Here is a 15,115-nt window from a genome sequence, read left to right as displayed (position 1 = left end):
AGGCGTGACTGCTGCTAGGGTTTTGCAAAGAGAGATGCATCGGCTGAGGAGGTCATCGGAATGGTGGTGGTGACGGGCGGTGGTCGGATGGGTTGGCCGGCTAACAAATCGAAAGAGGGGGAGTGGGGTGGCACCTAGAACAGATAAAGAAAAAACAAAACAGAAAGAGTGTGGGTGCCGTCAGCCTGGTGGAGGCTGATGGGGGAGTGGGGTGGCACCGGCCAGAAAGCACCTGTGGCAGTAGCCGGTGGAGGAGGAGCTGGGTGAGGGGGGAGGAAGCGGTGCCGGATCAGGGTTTTGTTTTTCATAAGGATTGCAAACTCAAACAGTCGTCTATGTAATTTTTCAAAATGTTTGCCGTTTTAAAAGTAAATTTTCCGTATGATATCGCCAATGTATAAAAATGTATAAAATTACCATAAAGGCGGGTCAGGAAATCATCGAAAAAAATGGTGGATATATACGACCTTTTAGAAATTTAGAGGGACGAAGGCTGTCATTGTCAGGCTGAATTAAAGACGAAAATTACGGGAAGCGCTCTCTCTCTCTGTATCTGCTGCAGGGTATAAATGGGAACGATCGTGGCATACGAAGAGGGCGCGAGAGAGCAAAGAGGGGCGCAAGCACCGCCATAGTATCTGGTGGAGAGAGAGATGGAGATGACTTCGGGTGGGCGGTACATGGCCTACTCACCGTCGCCGTCGACGGCGCCTCATTCCCTTCACATCTCCGGCATTCGCTCTGCCACCGTGGCTCTCGTAGAGCACGACAAGTATGCAATCGCCTCTCTCTCTCTCTCTCTCTCTCTCTCTCTCTCTCTCTCTCTCTCTCTCTCTCTCTCGGCTCTCTCGGCTCTCTCTCGTCAGAAAAATCGGGACTTGTTCGACTAGATGACTGATTTTTGCTCTGATCTTGATGATTCTCGCCCTAGATTTTCTCTCGGATTTTTCTCCTTTTAGTTTTGGATGTGGGAAGAATCGGATGATCGACATGGAAAGACTCGGATATCATGAATCGGATGATCGATTCTTCTTTTTCTCTTTTGTTTTTTTTGTTGTTTTCCGCATATTTTCTCTTGTTGACAGAAAAAATATTTTCGCTCATACGTCGTTTTGTAGATTTGACAGGAAAAATATTTTTTTTAAGCTTGTTTTTGTTATTGATTTTCTCTTTCATCCTCGTATTTGTGTTGTCTACGTGAAAATGTAGCGTTTTTGTGTATCGGATGGATGATTTTTCTTTTTTGCTCTTTAAATTTTGGTTTAGATTGTTTTTCCTCTTTATCTATGGAATTTTCGTGCAAAATTGTATTTCATGGTTTGCATAATCGAGTTTTGTTTTCTTAGTTAAACTGCGCGTTGGATCATGTTTTCTCCCATTTTTGTATGCTTTTGGTCATGAAAATGGTGGAGTTCCATGGATCGGACGATTTTCTTTTTGGTGTTTGTTCTTTGCGCTTGCAGTCTCTTTTTTATTGGAAAATTTGTTCGGAATTTGCAGTCTTTTGGACTCCTTTTCGCTGCTTATTTTAGGTTTTCATTTTGCCTATTATTTGTCATCTTTATTTCGTTTTGCTTTATGGAAACACTTCATCCTATTTCCTCGTTATAATTTATTTCTGTTTAAATATCTCCCGTTTGATTAATTTTGAAAAAGTGGCCATCTTGATCTATTGCTTGTCTCCTAAAATAGTTTTCTTAGATTTTCAATGAAGTGGAATGCATCGGTTAATCCACTGCTGGTTTTATGTTTACTTTCACAGATTTTCAATGAAGTGGAATGCATTCGGCTAATACACTGCTGGTTTTGTGTTTACTTGTGATTTGGCTTGTGTATTATTTTCTTTATCTTTTTTAGGTCTTTTCCTTGTTGTTTGAGTTTCAAATATAGATTTCCCCATTCGATGAAGCCTGTCGATTCAGATGGAATGGATGATCAATTATTATCATTTTTCGTTTTCTTTTCCTTTTTTTCTTTCTTTTGTCATAGACTTGTATATGCACGTTTTTTTATCTGTGTCCATTACTCATTTTATTGAACACATGGCAACTCTTCTATGGGGTAATGTGGTGTTTATGTTGCTGGTATGTAGGAGTTTTAGTTTACTGCATAATGGATTTTATGCTTCTGCATTATCAATTTTCTAAGATCTCAAATTGCTGATTTCTGAGAGATCAGATCTGGTAAAGATCATGCAGACAAAAGAAACATATGTATCCTATTAAGTACAAATTATGTCAATAATTTATGTACGCGTTCTTACTTAGTGGTGCCAACTATTGGCAGATACCTGTCTGATTTGCTGGCTGAAAGAGAAAAACTTGGACCTTTTATGCAAGTTCTTCCGCACAGCTGCAGGGTCTTGAATCAGGGTGAGATATTAGTTTTGCAAATGATCTATCTCGTGAAACTTGATTATTTTTCTTTGAATCTTGAGTGTCATTGCTTACCAATAATTTGCCACTTGCCATCCTTTTATGTTGCAGAGTTATTTCTGTTATTCTGATTTGAGGCTGATTTTACTTTCAATATTTATATATTGTGCATTCTCGAAGTTTGAAATCGGTTGGATGATGTATAAATTTTGACATGGTGGATGTTAATGTATATACAGTCTTTGAGTTTCACTATCATTTGTTTAAGATAAATTGTTTACTTGCATTTGATTAGTTTCAACTGCTGTGGATTCCAGAATTGAAGAAAAATCAATCGGTAATCAATCGGTTAAGGAGGAAATAGGAAGAATGACCAGTGGCTTTGAAGGGAATGTTATAATCACAGAGGCATTACTGGAGTAAATTATTTTTTGGCCCTTGGTTAAAATTTCAATCTTGAATTCAGATATCTGAGGTGAATTATAAATCCCTATTCGTTCTGATTGGAATTGATCAGAAGCCAGGCATGGAATGCTAGGGAGCACCAACATGCGCATTACTGTTGGGATGACCCACAAACTACCGTCTTATATTTGTATAAAGGTGTGAACATGTGAAAGTAATTGTTAATCAGCTAAATCCATAGTTAGGTGTTTTGCTTGCTGATTGATAATGCATGGAACATGAACGCTGGAGGGCCACTATTCTTAGGTCACATATGGGTATAAAATTAACAGAATGATTTAGTATTAGTGTTCTTCTCTTTGTATGTATGTAGATTTTTTTCCACTTGTGAAAATTGTTTTCACATCTTTGAGATAATTAATTTAAAGTTTAACCAATATTTATATGTAAGGATAATGTGAAATCGTGTTCTTTTTTCTTTTCTTTTTTGTGGGAGATAGAGAAGGTGGAGTTACCTATTAATCTTAAGTTGTGTCCTGACCCTGCAATGGCTATGCTCCAGCTTGTCTATTAGGAAAGAAAATCGATTCATAAATAAGTTATGCTGACACAAATAAAGGTCACAGTTCAAATAAAGTTGAGGCACTTAGGTAGTATAAAATGCAATTAAAAACTTTGATGCATATTCAAGTAAACAGTGGTCCCCAAAAGCCTCTTAAGTGCTACCTAAAATATTAGGATTAGTTACAAAGTGATTAATTAGATTCTGATTCCAGCTTCCCAATGTAGCAAAGAGTAACAGAGAGGCCATGTTCCACATATTGTTCATTTAGATGCTAAGGCTCAAAACAGTATGGTAGGAAACACCAATTCTTTGTCAAATAGTTCTATGAAGGAAACACCATCTATGTTTTAATGTATAATTGGGATGAAACCCATATGATTTAAACTAAAAGATCAGAAGGTCCCTTGCTATGCTGTTGTTTCAAGAGGAGAAATTGCATTTTCATTGAGATTTATTCTTTATGTGAAGTTCTTGCTTACATTGGAAAACAAGGAAACATGCTCAGTTTTTTTTTAGGAAATGAGATTTCTGGTGGGATATAGAAGTGGAATAACTCCCTTCAAGCAAGCGATGGCTGGAAACTAGATGGGTGTTTCTCTATTCTCAATGATTGAATATATAAGTTCAGATCACCATTTATTTTCACCAGAAATTGGCATATTGACACTTGTTGTCCTTTTTCCTTTCCTACTATATAACAGTGAGGAGAAGCCCCTATAACTATAGATTTCCTGGCAACAAATTAGACAGGCTCTCCACTTATAGTCAAATAAGAATAGAGGGCGGAAGTATGTGAAATCCCTGCTCTATCGCTAGTAGACCTGTCAAATATGATTAGAGGGTGGAAGTATGTGAAATCCCTGCTCTATCACTACTAGACTTGACTTTATCTACAACACTTGCTACCTGTGAACATTTTTTTTTTACTATTTGTGGTTGTGGCGCCTCCCTCTCCTTTGTGCGTGTGTGTGTTTTGGGGCAGTCATAAAAAAATAAGAGGAAATCTAGTTGTGAGGCTTCATTTATTTTATGCAAGTGATGGGAAGAAGAAAATGGACATAAATGAGTAGCATCCTTGAGGGTTGGTCACCATCAACCGTTGATGAGAATGCTAAAATTGCTTTGGATGTGGATGGTGGTGGCAGTTTTTCTTAAATGCATGTGTGACTTCTCTGCTCGCTGCCATGCAGTACATTTGAAAATACAAAGAAATTCATTTTTAAGTGCTTTATTGAACGTGGGGGCATTTGCATGGCCTTTTGACCTTTGAAAAAACACATTGGTGAAAATTCAGGAGAGGAGCTATCATTGGGCCAAGAACATATTATACAACAGTGTTCATAGTCATACATACTCCATGGATTATTTGGTGTATCACGAGTTTGTTTGGGCATACAAAGGCTAGATATGGCATGGATTACAGCCACTTGGTTGTGACTATGTAGTGAGTTGAATGTATGTACGCTCAGTTACTAGTAGCAATAAGTGTGACTCATGCCTTGTGTGACCTTGGCATTAATATTGCACGAGTTCAATTTATGGTCATTTTCGAGTTGGGAGGGAGGTAAGTATCAAGATAGAATGCTGCATTGGGTTGTTGTGGCCAGCCAGATTGGCTTCATATCTTCTATGGTTTCATTTTGAGAGTGTTTTCTTCATTTAAATAATTGTGTTTATCATAAGTTGTCATGATCTTGTGCTGCTTTTGTCATTTAGCTATTCCAGGTATCATGGTTAACTATTTGAAGGCCAAGCACATGAAATTGGATGGTAGTTTAAAAGTGATTATTGGTTTTCTATTCAACTCTACCAAACTGGAGTTTTCTACTTGGAAGTGGCATGGCAAATTTTTTGGCAACAGTCATGTAGTGTTTTTAAAAGTACAATCCAATTGAAGAACAGCATCAAATTATGTGAAACTTAAATAGTACATTTACTGCATTCCTTGCTTGATGGGGGAGTGATTGTTTCTGGTCACAGCCATCATTTTTTTAACCAGAATGGGACTTGACATGCTTACAGCAGACCTGGTTCAGGTAGTACTTTAAATGGGTTCTGTTCTTCTGCATCCTGTTGTTATGCCAACCTGTTCTAACTCTGTATACAATTATCTCATTCTCTACTGAAAACTAGCTTTTCTTATCAACATTGTGACTAGTTGATATTGCACCATCCCAGATTTATATAACATGTCAAGTTTTAGACTTCTTTCAAATTGATTCTTGAAATAGTTCATTTTGAATTATGCTGTTATCTATTTCTATAGCACATTATCAGTAATATGTAGCCTGCTATATTATACTGTAGATGACTACTTTCTGATGCAACTAAATGATGACAAGAGCAGACTTTCCTGCAGATATTTTTCAACCAAAATTATATTTTATCTGACACTGATGTTTGGGAAGTTTACAAGTGTTTTAGAAGACCTGACGTGTTCAACAGAGACCCTTCATTCCCTTTTCCCTTTTTATAAAGCTTTTTATTAAGATGGTTTTTTTTTGTTTTTTTCTTCTTTTTAAACTTGTCCCACATGATACTTCCCTGATGTATCCATTTTTGCCAGCTAATTCTTGAATACATGCTGACTTATCTCTTCTTGTTATTGAAATTGAAATTTTTGAAACAGAAATATTGCGTGTAACTACACTGTTGAGGAATGCATCGTTTTTAGATCAGACTGGGCTTGAACATGCTAGCCCACTGACTTCTGGAGGATTATTTTCAAATGGTGGAGCAGATAGGAATGTATGGGCAACAACATTCCAATCAGAAGTACGGATACTAACCATTAACATAACTCCTCTTTCCTGCTAATTTACTCGCTTCAGTAAGATTTCAGACATTTTCATACTTCAGTGCTAACTTGAATTCAGTTTTGGATAGGAGTTCTCACGTTTTAAGTTTGGTTCTATTTGATTGACTACTAGCATTAACAATTTTCTTAGAAAACGTGAATTACATTGAAATTTTAGATGCATCTGGGACCTACTCCTTTGATGGAATAAGTATTTAACTAATTAATATTCTTATTTGGGATGAATAAAAATGATTGTCATGTCCTGTCAAAAGATAAGAAATGAGAGTATTACATGTATTGAAGTTTAGACAAAAGGTAGTTGCAGTTCAGGATATCTATGTTGTTGGATGAGCATGAGCACAATCTAATGGATCTATGGACCAGATTAATGTTCTAATTTATTGCTAAGATGCATCCTGAGATGCTGCCTCTTTGAGTTTGAGCAAAGAGGAGAGTATGTGGAAATGGCAAAAAATTAAAAAGATGATTCGCAACATTGTTGGTTTTGTATGTAACCTAAGATGGTCAAGGGGTTTAGGTTGCCATGAACTACATGTAGGCTTTTGTTGGGCCATGTTGATGCAGCAAGCCAGGGTGACAACCATCTCAGGTTTGCGCTTACTTTAAGTGGGTGGAACATCAATGCTGAATCAGCTGCCTTTGGGCTATTGTTCTTGCCTTGCTCCTTGCTGCCAGGATGAGTAAGAACCTAGTCTCTTGTTAGGAGTAGGACATTGACATTTAACGTCATCTGGTAAACCCCCCCTGCAGGACACGATACTGGTGGACCTGGGTTTGCTGCTGTGATACATATCTCTGTCATAACTCCGGAATTATGCTTTTGCGTATTAGATTATAAAGAACCCTTGCCACTCAAGAAGACATTGTACATGTTTAGTGATTGAATAGTCTAAGAGTGAAGACAATGAACGTAATTGGTATGCCTGATTTAGTTATCACTTATATTTTCATTCCTAAATCTGCCAACTATCCTGTTTGCCCCCTTTTACTAGTTTCAACAGTAACTCCTTGATTTTGCTCAATTCAGTTTACGCAACTAGTTTGGTTTCATTTGCTTCTGTTAAAATTTAGGTTTTTCCTTCCATTTTATGCTTTTTCCTATTCTTCTAATTCTCCTTGGACTTGTTTTGCAGAGGCTAGGAGGATTGATGCAGTCACCTAGTCATGGGTGGCCTGGTGCACAAAGAGGTCCGTCAGGCCTTGTTTGCAAGAAATCATTTAGGATAGACATTCCTGTGGACAAATATCCTAATGTAAGTGAGCAAGTAGTTGCTCTCTCTCTCTCTCTCTCTCTCTCTCTCTCTCTCTCTCTCTCTCTTAGTTGCTCTCTCTCTCTCTCTCATTTTATGTTGTTGATGCAGTACAACTTTGTTGGCCGCCTGTTGGGTCCTAGGGGAAATTCTCTTAAGCGTGTGGAAGTTACTACTGAATGCCGTGTCTTGATTAGGGGTCGTGGCAGTATCAAAGATCCAGCTCAGGTAATTATAACTTTTGCTGCTTAACTTTTCTATCCATGTTTTATATTTGTACTTGGTAGCAGAATGCAAAGACATTACTGCTGTAGGACACCTGCTCTAAATTATAAGAGGTAATCTTGTCTTGGTAGTTGCACAGAAAGTATTGTGACGCCAAATTTGAGTTTTTCGTGAACGTGGATTTACTTGAGTTGATGTGGTGCGTGACCTGGTTTTAAAGAGTATCCGGAGTGGTATTATGAATTTTTTTCGGCCAACCTTAATGGATTCAAAACAATGTGCAGTTAGATTAGCTTGTGGTTTTCTACAAGGGGATAAACATTTGTACTGTAAATTGAAGTAAAGTATTTAAATCATTTCATTCATACTGGCAACAAGCATATTGTATCCTGTGGATAAATGGTATCGGCACAATGGTCGGACAGCTGTTCATGAATCTTATAAAGATGAACCTGTAGTTTGGGGACAGTCATCTCATTGCCATGCATTTTTGACAGGAAGAGCTGATGAGGGGGAAGCCAGGTTATGAACATCTGAATGAACTACTGCATGTAGTTGTAGAGGCCGAATTGCCAGTTGAAATAATAGATGCTCGCCTAATGCAAGCACGTGAGATCTTGGAAGACTTACTAATGCCTGTGGTATGTTTTGTTGTTATATATTGCTAATTCTGCTCTTCTGGTCATGTAGTCATGTCACATTGATGTATTCTACAACTCTCTGTAGGATGAGTCTCAAGACTACTACAAGAAGCAACAGCTCCAAGAGCTCGCAATCCTGAACGGAACTCTTAGAGACGACAGCTCCCAAATGTCGGGATCTGTTTCTCCCTTCCACAACAGTCTAGGGATGAAGAGAGCGAAGACGAGGGGGTGAAGTGAAGGTGGCATTATGGAGCCTCTGATCTGTTATTTACTGCCAGCTACCATTTTCAGCATGCAGCTGTGTCATCCGTAGGTCACATGAGTGACTTCAGATGCTGATACTTCGAGTCCTGAAATCCTACCTTCTTGTTGTTAGTTTCCTACTTATCAGCGTGATGGTGATGTGGACGAGACCGGTTTTGGTTGTCGGTAGCAAGAGGACCGGGTCATTAAATGTGAGTGTTATGTTTTTGTGGTATTGTTGTAGTTATTGAGAGTGCACAGTTTTGATGCATTTGTTTAGTGTCAGAGACGCGCATAAGTGCGACATTTGTGTACAAAAGAGATGCAAGATGCCTCTATAGGTAAGGTAGCTATATAGGAAGTGATGGTTTAAGTTTAGGAGGCCGAGTAGCGAACTGGCAATTCTTTCTTGGTGGGGTGCTATCAAGAACATGTAGTGTTAAATCTTCTATCATATGAGATAGTGTGTATGTTAATTTATCGCTGAACCTGTCATCTTTGATACTCTCCTACACAACTCCACCCTTGCCGTTAATAAAAAACGGGGTATTTTAGCTTCTGCCCTAATTCATTATTTTCAAGATTTGTGTGAGCTCTGATTAACCATCAAGTTCCAAAAAATTTCAATGAGATTTCTCTGAGAATCTTGTGCTAGTTGCAAGAATCATCTTGCGACTCTCCCAGCTTATGCCTTGCAGGAGACGTACTCGAGCTGACAGATAGGGAACCTAGAAGTAATAAACTTTGACTGCCAATACTTGGTCCATATCAAATAAACATAGTTTGTCCGAGAAAGCATTGCAGCGAGGCAATCCATTGAACCAACTAGCTTATCTCTAAGATATGTTTTGTTGTTGGAGGTGCACCATGACTTGGTTATCTCCACCACTCTCGTGTCTTTGCGAAAGATTATACTGGTCTGCAGCTTATTGTGATAGGGATGCTATGTTGAGGGCAAGTTTTTCCATTCCGATTTTGTAGAATTCTCTTTCGATTCAGAATGAAGCTGATCAATAAACATGATCAGAGTCAGCACGGAAAGAGTCCTCATGTGGTACCTAAGGTTGTGGATAGCAGCAAGCAATGGGATCAGCAAATTGAATTTCTATTCACACTAATAATCATCCCGTGAAGTCATCATACAACAGCGATCCGTTTAGCAATTGGTAACAGCAAATTTAATTTTTATTCACAGTAATAATCATAGACTGTGAAGTCATCATACAGCAGCAATCCATCTTCTGAATAGTGCATCAGAAAATAGCACTTATCACAGAAATATGAAGGGTTTTCAGGAGCATATTTATCATCAACTGTTATTTTCTTTGCTATATAAATACCACAGATAGAGCATTTCCTATGCAATGTACGTAATTGAAATATAAGTAGCGGATAAGCTGCCTTATTTTGCACATCCTCGGGGTGGATTAATCTCATGTCCCTTATGACAACAGTATGCCTGCAGTCTCCCTGCACAATAATCAGCATTGCAGGAACTTTATGGTTCATACTAACATGAAACCATATTGCTTGAAGATAGACAAGTGAAACCAACAAAGTTATACCAGCTTAAGGTGTAATTATAAATGATTGAAGCTAAAAAACAATGCACAAAACCTTCACTATGAATCTCAAAGTGATGCAGAAACAAGTACACAATGTGAACCTGCAAGACATCTGAAGGAAAACAAAAAGGAAATAAAAAGACAAAGTGTTTCAAGGATTTTACTGGTAAAGACAGGCCAGAGGGAATTCCCCTTTCAACAATGACAGTCTTGATGATGTGCAGAGACTTGGTAAGCAAAAATGAACATTGTGGCACATTTCCTATACTACTTTAATAAATGAATAGAAACATTGTAAGTATTTATTTCATTAAACAATCAAATATTTTTTTCTCCTAGAGAAAAGAACATGTGCATGGGTACCAGCCTACCAGATAATCCAATAAAATTTAAACAGAAAGAATTACGTACCTGGTGACAATAAAGATAGCCAGAACCAAGCCGGAATCGCAAATCACAGAATCTAGTTTTATGCATTGCAAGGGATTTGAAGATAGGGAGATGAGCTGTTGGCATATCATCTACTAAACTTTTGTGCTTCTTTAAAGAACTTCCTGATACAATAGCCTCCCACTTTGCTAGTGCTTCATCCTTGCTGTTTTGCATCCAGTTAATTATTGGTTCACTATAGTCTACAGCAGAAGGGTCCCTCAAATCATTGCAGAATGAGTCCTACACAATGACCAAGCTTAATTTTCAATACCAGTATGCCAAAAAGTGTGTGTGTGTATGCACGCGCGCGCGCGTGTGTGTGTGTGTGTGTGTGTGTGTGTGTGTGTGTGTGTGTGTGTGTGAGAGAGAGAGAGAGAGAGAGAGATGGTGATCAGCACTAGTAGCAAGATAGTATTTGCAATTAGTTTCTTGGGAGATCGAAATTGTTTTGTGAGATGATAATGGAAAATCTCAAGAAATTTAACAAAAAATACAAATATAAAAATTAAAAAAAAAATCCTCTAAAGATGATTTTCTTGAAAAAATGCCATGAACATATTGCCACAATATCATGGAAATTGAATTTATCAAAGCTTTTAAAGTCGTTTAACTTGAAAAGAATGCAACTATTCAATTCATCGACAATAATAATTAGTTTATAGTTTATACATGTGTTTTTGTGTGTTTATGCCAATGATTGTGTTATGCACATGCCACTTCATGCTTGTGAGTGCATGCATTTGACTAATGATCCGTTTATTGTTAAAGTGTAGTCAATAGTTTACTTCAATTATAAAATATCCAGAGGGATCATGCACTCCTTCTTGCTGCATAAGCTGATCTGTCGAGCAATATATTTTGTCCCTCAGTTCAGTGAGGGTTTGCTTCCCCAGAACAAGGAATTCTTGGCTCTGCAATGAATATGCACAGAAGTTTCAGTATGTGTTACACAATCAGTCAATCACAACCAAGCTGGCTCTGCAATGAATTTGCACAGAAATTTCAGTATGTGTTACCCAATCAGTCAATCACAACCAAGCAACTAAGTAAAAAAAAGAACACGATGGATTTGTATAAGCATACAGGAAGACTTGGAAAAAAAATGCATTTTCTCTGGGGATTCAAAATTCACCAGAAACTTTGAAACTCTCTCAGTAAAACTTGCCATAAAAGTAGACAAACCTTACCTTAATTTTGGAAAAATACAAAATAGTTCAAGTAGGTAATGCATCTTTTTCATTGATGATAATCCACTGAGCCCATACCACATTTACATCTATGTTACCGGGATACGCCACTTTAGGTGGCATGCCCATGTCGACATGGGTACAGGTACCGGACATGCCATTTTGCGTGTTCTATATTATATATTTTCAGTATATAATATATACTTTATATGTATAATATATATTTTCAGTATATAATATAAAATATTCAGTTTATTTTGAATTTATTTTGTATTTATGTGATATTTAATATATATATATACATATATATAGCCGTGTCTCCGTACCCACATTTTTTGGAATTGTTGTGTCGTACCCTCCGTACTTATACCCGTACCCAGGTGACATAGATTTACATCCTCGAAAACTAGGATGACACGATCTAAGTATTTCAAATTTCATCGATATTTAAGTAAAATAACACAACTCTCTCGAAGAAAGAGTGGAAAACTGAATGTCACACTTTTTTTGTGTCATTTCCAATTCCTCCACTAGATCAGGTGCCTATAAGTCTACTATCAGATAGACTAACTGTTAATATGTATGATAGGTTTATATTATATATATATATATATATATATATGAAAAGGGTAGGTGCATCACCTTTTTGTGCCTACTGCATGCCTACCGAGCTTGGATAGGGGTTTCTAGGTTGTTTTTTAAAAATCTGACCCTACAGATCTCTTATGCATGATCGGTTTACTAGGAAATCACACTTGGATCATGTTTTTTTTTTGAGAGAAAAAAAAGATTTTTTAAGCATTGATTATTTTTTGAAATTGTAGACCATTGATTTTTTAATCTTATAAAAACCTAACTTGGTGTTGGAATCGGACAATCCAAAAGTCGATTCCCACAAAATCAAAAATGTAGATCACATTTGTATGGTCAGATTTTAGAAAAAATAGAAACAATCCTTCCAAAGCTCGGTAGGCACGCAGTAGGCACAAAAAAGCGCCAGGCACCTCTCTCTCTCTATTTATATTTATATATATAGATAGATAGATAGATATATGTAATAGGTTATGCCCTCTAGGGGCATTTTGTTTTTTCACTCTTGTAATAGGTCCTGCCCATTAGGGGTAGTTTTGTAATCTTTTTTTATTTTTTTTTTATTTGTTGTGTTCTAGCCATTGGGATCTATGTAACACGGACTCTTCTAACAAGGCACTGCACATGCGTCCACGTGCACCCATGCGGGTGCAACACTTGGACACTGCTTCTTTAGTCAGGTAAAGTCAACCACATTGAGGCCCATTTCTGTCAGATTCAGTTATAACCCTAACCAAGTCTGGTTTTATCTATATTATATAAATAAATATACACGTAGTGTTAACTTAAAATTGTTAAAATATATATATACCCTTCCAGTACCCTCGCACCCAAGTTTTTTTAAAGTGCCGCATCGCCGTATCCGCACCCGCACCTATGTGACATAGATTGGGACAAGCCCAACTGCTAGTTGGACTCGCCCCTTGCCCCCTTTCTTCCTCTATTTATATGGGAGCTCTCCCATAATGTAAACATGCTTCTCTTGAGACTTGAGCATTTTATGTCAAATAAAGATATTTATTTTTATGTTTTGTAATCCTTTGGTGGCTTGTGGCTTGTGCTAGCTACTCTTTGTGAGTTTGTATCTTGCCCATAAGTGCCTTATTGTATTTGTTCAAACTTGTATATTCTTGTAGCCCTCAGAGGCATTTATTTGTGCACTCTTTCGTTTCATTACACTAACATCAAGCAGCAGATTAGCACAAAATTTCTAATAAATAGATAAATGCACAAGAGACCTTTTTCACTAAAAAACATTTATTTTAATTGTTAGTGATAACTAAACAGCATTTCTTTTAATAAGTGAGTTATCAGAGAATTACATGGAGAGGAAAGCCAGATGTGAATGGAAAATATAATGCTTCCATCTATTTTTGAGAACTATTCAACTTTATATATTTTATACAAAAACGTTTTACTAGCCAATTTCATAGTAGTTTGAGTTATAAAAATAACAAAATTACCAAATATGATAAAAATATTAACATGTCACCATCCAAGAATGCCTTGGATGGCGCATATATTGCAACCAAGTCTGTATACTTGTCCAAGCATATGACTTTTCCATTAATATGTACTCATCAAAAAGTCCAAAGATCATTACCTTTCGTCCCCTTCTTATATTATGATATATCTCAATGCATAGAACAACTTCAGGGAAACAAATTGGAATACATTCTTGTGGTGTTTGTGCCTTCACCTGCAGATACAGTATGTTAGAAATGCTTAAAAGAATTAAATACAAAACCAGATGAAGAAACATGATAACTTGGAGAAGCTTAAGGAAAACAACTTATTGCCTGAACACTCCACACTTCCACATTCTCTGGTAAGGTGCATTGCTACTTTTATATGCTGATAGTTCTTTTATGCAGGACCAGTGGTCCATGAAGCAACCTGGGGCATGCCATCACTTGAACGTGAATGAGCTTCCCTTCTGTCGTTCATTCTAGCTACTACCCCTTCTCTGTATATATCATCTGTTATTGCTACTCTAACAAGCCTTGTGGTTATAGCAGTCTTATTCACCAAGCAACTTGAAGGATGTCACAAGGATACACCAATTTACCATCATGTTGTGTCCTCTATATATTGTTTATTACACAAAAAGGGTGTCTCATGTCCTTTTTTCCATGTGCTTGTGACATAGCTTGAAGGCATAGAGACCCTTGTTTTCATGATATGCAAGAGAATTTAACTGAAAGAGATCAAATGTTATCCAATTTTTGTTTTCTAAAATTTTTTAGGCTCTATTTGGAAACTGGATTTTGTTGAGATGTGTAGTATGTGTTTTACAGTTCAGTGTACTACCCCTTCTCTGTATATATCATCATTTATAGGGATATTCTAATATTTTCTCAATTAGTTGTAGAAGTCAACCATGTTGGTCTCGTAGTGTAATAGAGGGGTCGACCCCCATACATTGGTGTAACCTGTTGAAGAGTATAATATGGATGTATAGTATGTATTACTATCTTTGGTGCTTCCCTTAAGTGTATATAAGATTATTTATAAGGAACACTTCTGTATTTTTCCACGAAGTTAGAGGTCAACTAATTTTGTCTTTTAGTGTAACAAAGGGGATTGTCCCCTATATGTTGTATTCCTTTGGTATTTTCTTGCTAATGAAGTTTCATGCTTTCTCCTCTCTTCCTTCTCTTTGTTATATCTTCTTCTGTGGCTGAGATCGGTTCTATACATGGTATCAGAGACAATTCCACCATTGAGAAGAGGATTTCTGGTGCTATGGAAGGAGGAAGTTGCTTCATTCATCTGCATTGGGATCTGTGCCAAAAATTGTCATCTTGAAGGG

General features: G+C 37.2%; 2 protein-coding genes across 2 annotated transcripts; one reads left to right on the top strand and one right to left on the bottom strand.

Annotated features, from left to right (window-relative positions):
- The first annotated feature begins 593 nt into the window (after nt 1-593).
- Nucleotides 594-9,005, top strand: LOC149818318 (KH domain-containing protein At5g56140-like). The gene is made up of 7 exons (XM_089985304.1): nt 594-772; nt 2,287-2,372; nt 5,975-6,120; nt 7,300-7,419; nt 7,528-7,644; nt 8,139-8,282; nt 8,368-9,005. The coding sequence occupies exons 1-7, from the start codon at nt 654-656 to the stop codon at nt 8,515-8,517; spliced, it is 882 nt and encodes a 293-aa protein (XP_089841430.1). The 5' UTR covers nt 594-653; the 3' UTR covers nt 8,518-9,005.
- Nucleotides 9,006-9,695: 690 nt separating this feature from the next.
- Nucleotides 9,696-14,088, bottom strand: LOC149818317 (snRNA-activating protein complex subunit-like). Its single transcript, XM_089985588.1, has 4 exons — nt 13,907-14,088; nt 11,311-11,436; nt 10,505-10,765; nt 9,696-9,998 (listed from the first exon to the last, which is right to left on the bottom strand). Exons 1-4 carry the CDS (start codon nt 14,063-14,065, stop codon nt 9,714-9,716), a joined length of 831 nt encoding a protein of 276 aa, XP_089841714.1. The 5' UTR covers nt 14,066-14,088; the 3' UTR covers nt 9,696-9,713.
- Nucleotides 14,089-15,115: the final 1,027 nt, after the last annotated feature.

This window comes from Nuphar pumila, chromosome 13 (genome assembly GCF_984573655.1).
Source record: "Nuphar pumila chromosome 13, dmNupPumi1.hap1.1, whole genome shotgun sequence".
Lineage (NCBI taxonomy): Eukaryota > Viridiplantae > Streptophyta > Magnoliopsida > Nymphaeales > Nymphaeaceae > Nuphar > Nuphar pumila.
This window is presented reverse-complemented; position numbering and strand designations above follow the sequence as displayed.

Coding starts and splice junctions, on each gene's coding strand:
- LOC149818318 (XM_089985304.1), top strand. CDS start 654: ATGGAGATGACTTCGGGTGGGCGGTACATGGCCTACTCACCGTCGCCG. Junction 2,373..5,974: donor CTGCAGGGTCTTGAATCAGG/GTGAGATATTAG, acceptor TTTTTGAAACAG/AAATATTGCGTGTAACTACA. Junction 7,420..7,527: donor CTGTGGACAAATATCCTAAT/GTAAGTGAGCAA, acceptor TTGTTGATGCAG/TACAACTTTGTTGGCCGCCT.
- LOC149818317 (XM_089985588.1), bottom strand. CDS start 14,065: ATGTTTCTTCATCTGGTTTTGTATTTAATTCTTTTAAGCATTTCTAAC. Junction 10,766..11,310: donor CTGGATATTTTATAATTGAA/GTAAACTATTGA, acceptor GTCATTGTGTAG/GACTCATTCTGCAATGATTT. Junction 9,999..10,504: donor GCTATCTTTATTGTCACCAG/GTACGTAATTCT, acceptor ATTATTGTGCAG/GGAGACTGCAGGCATACTGT.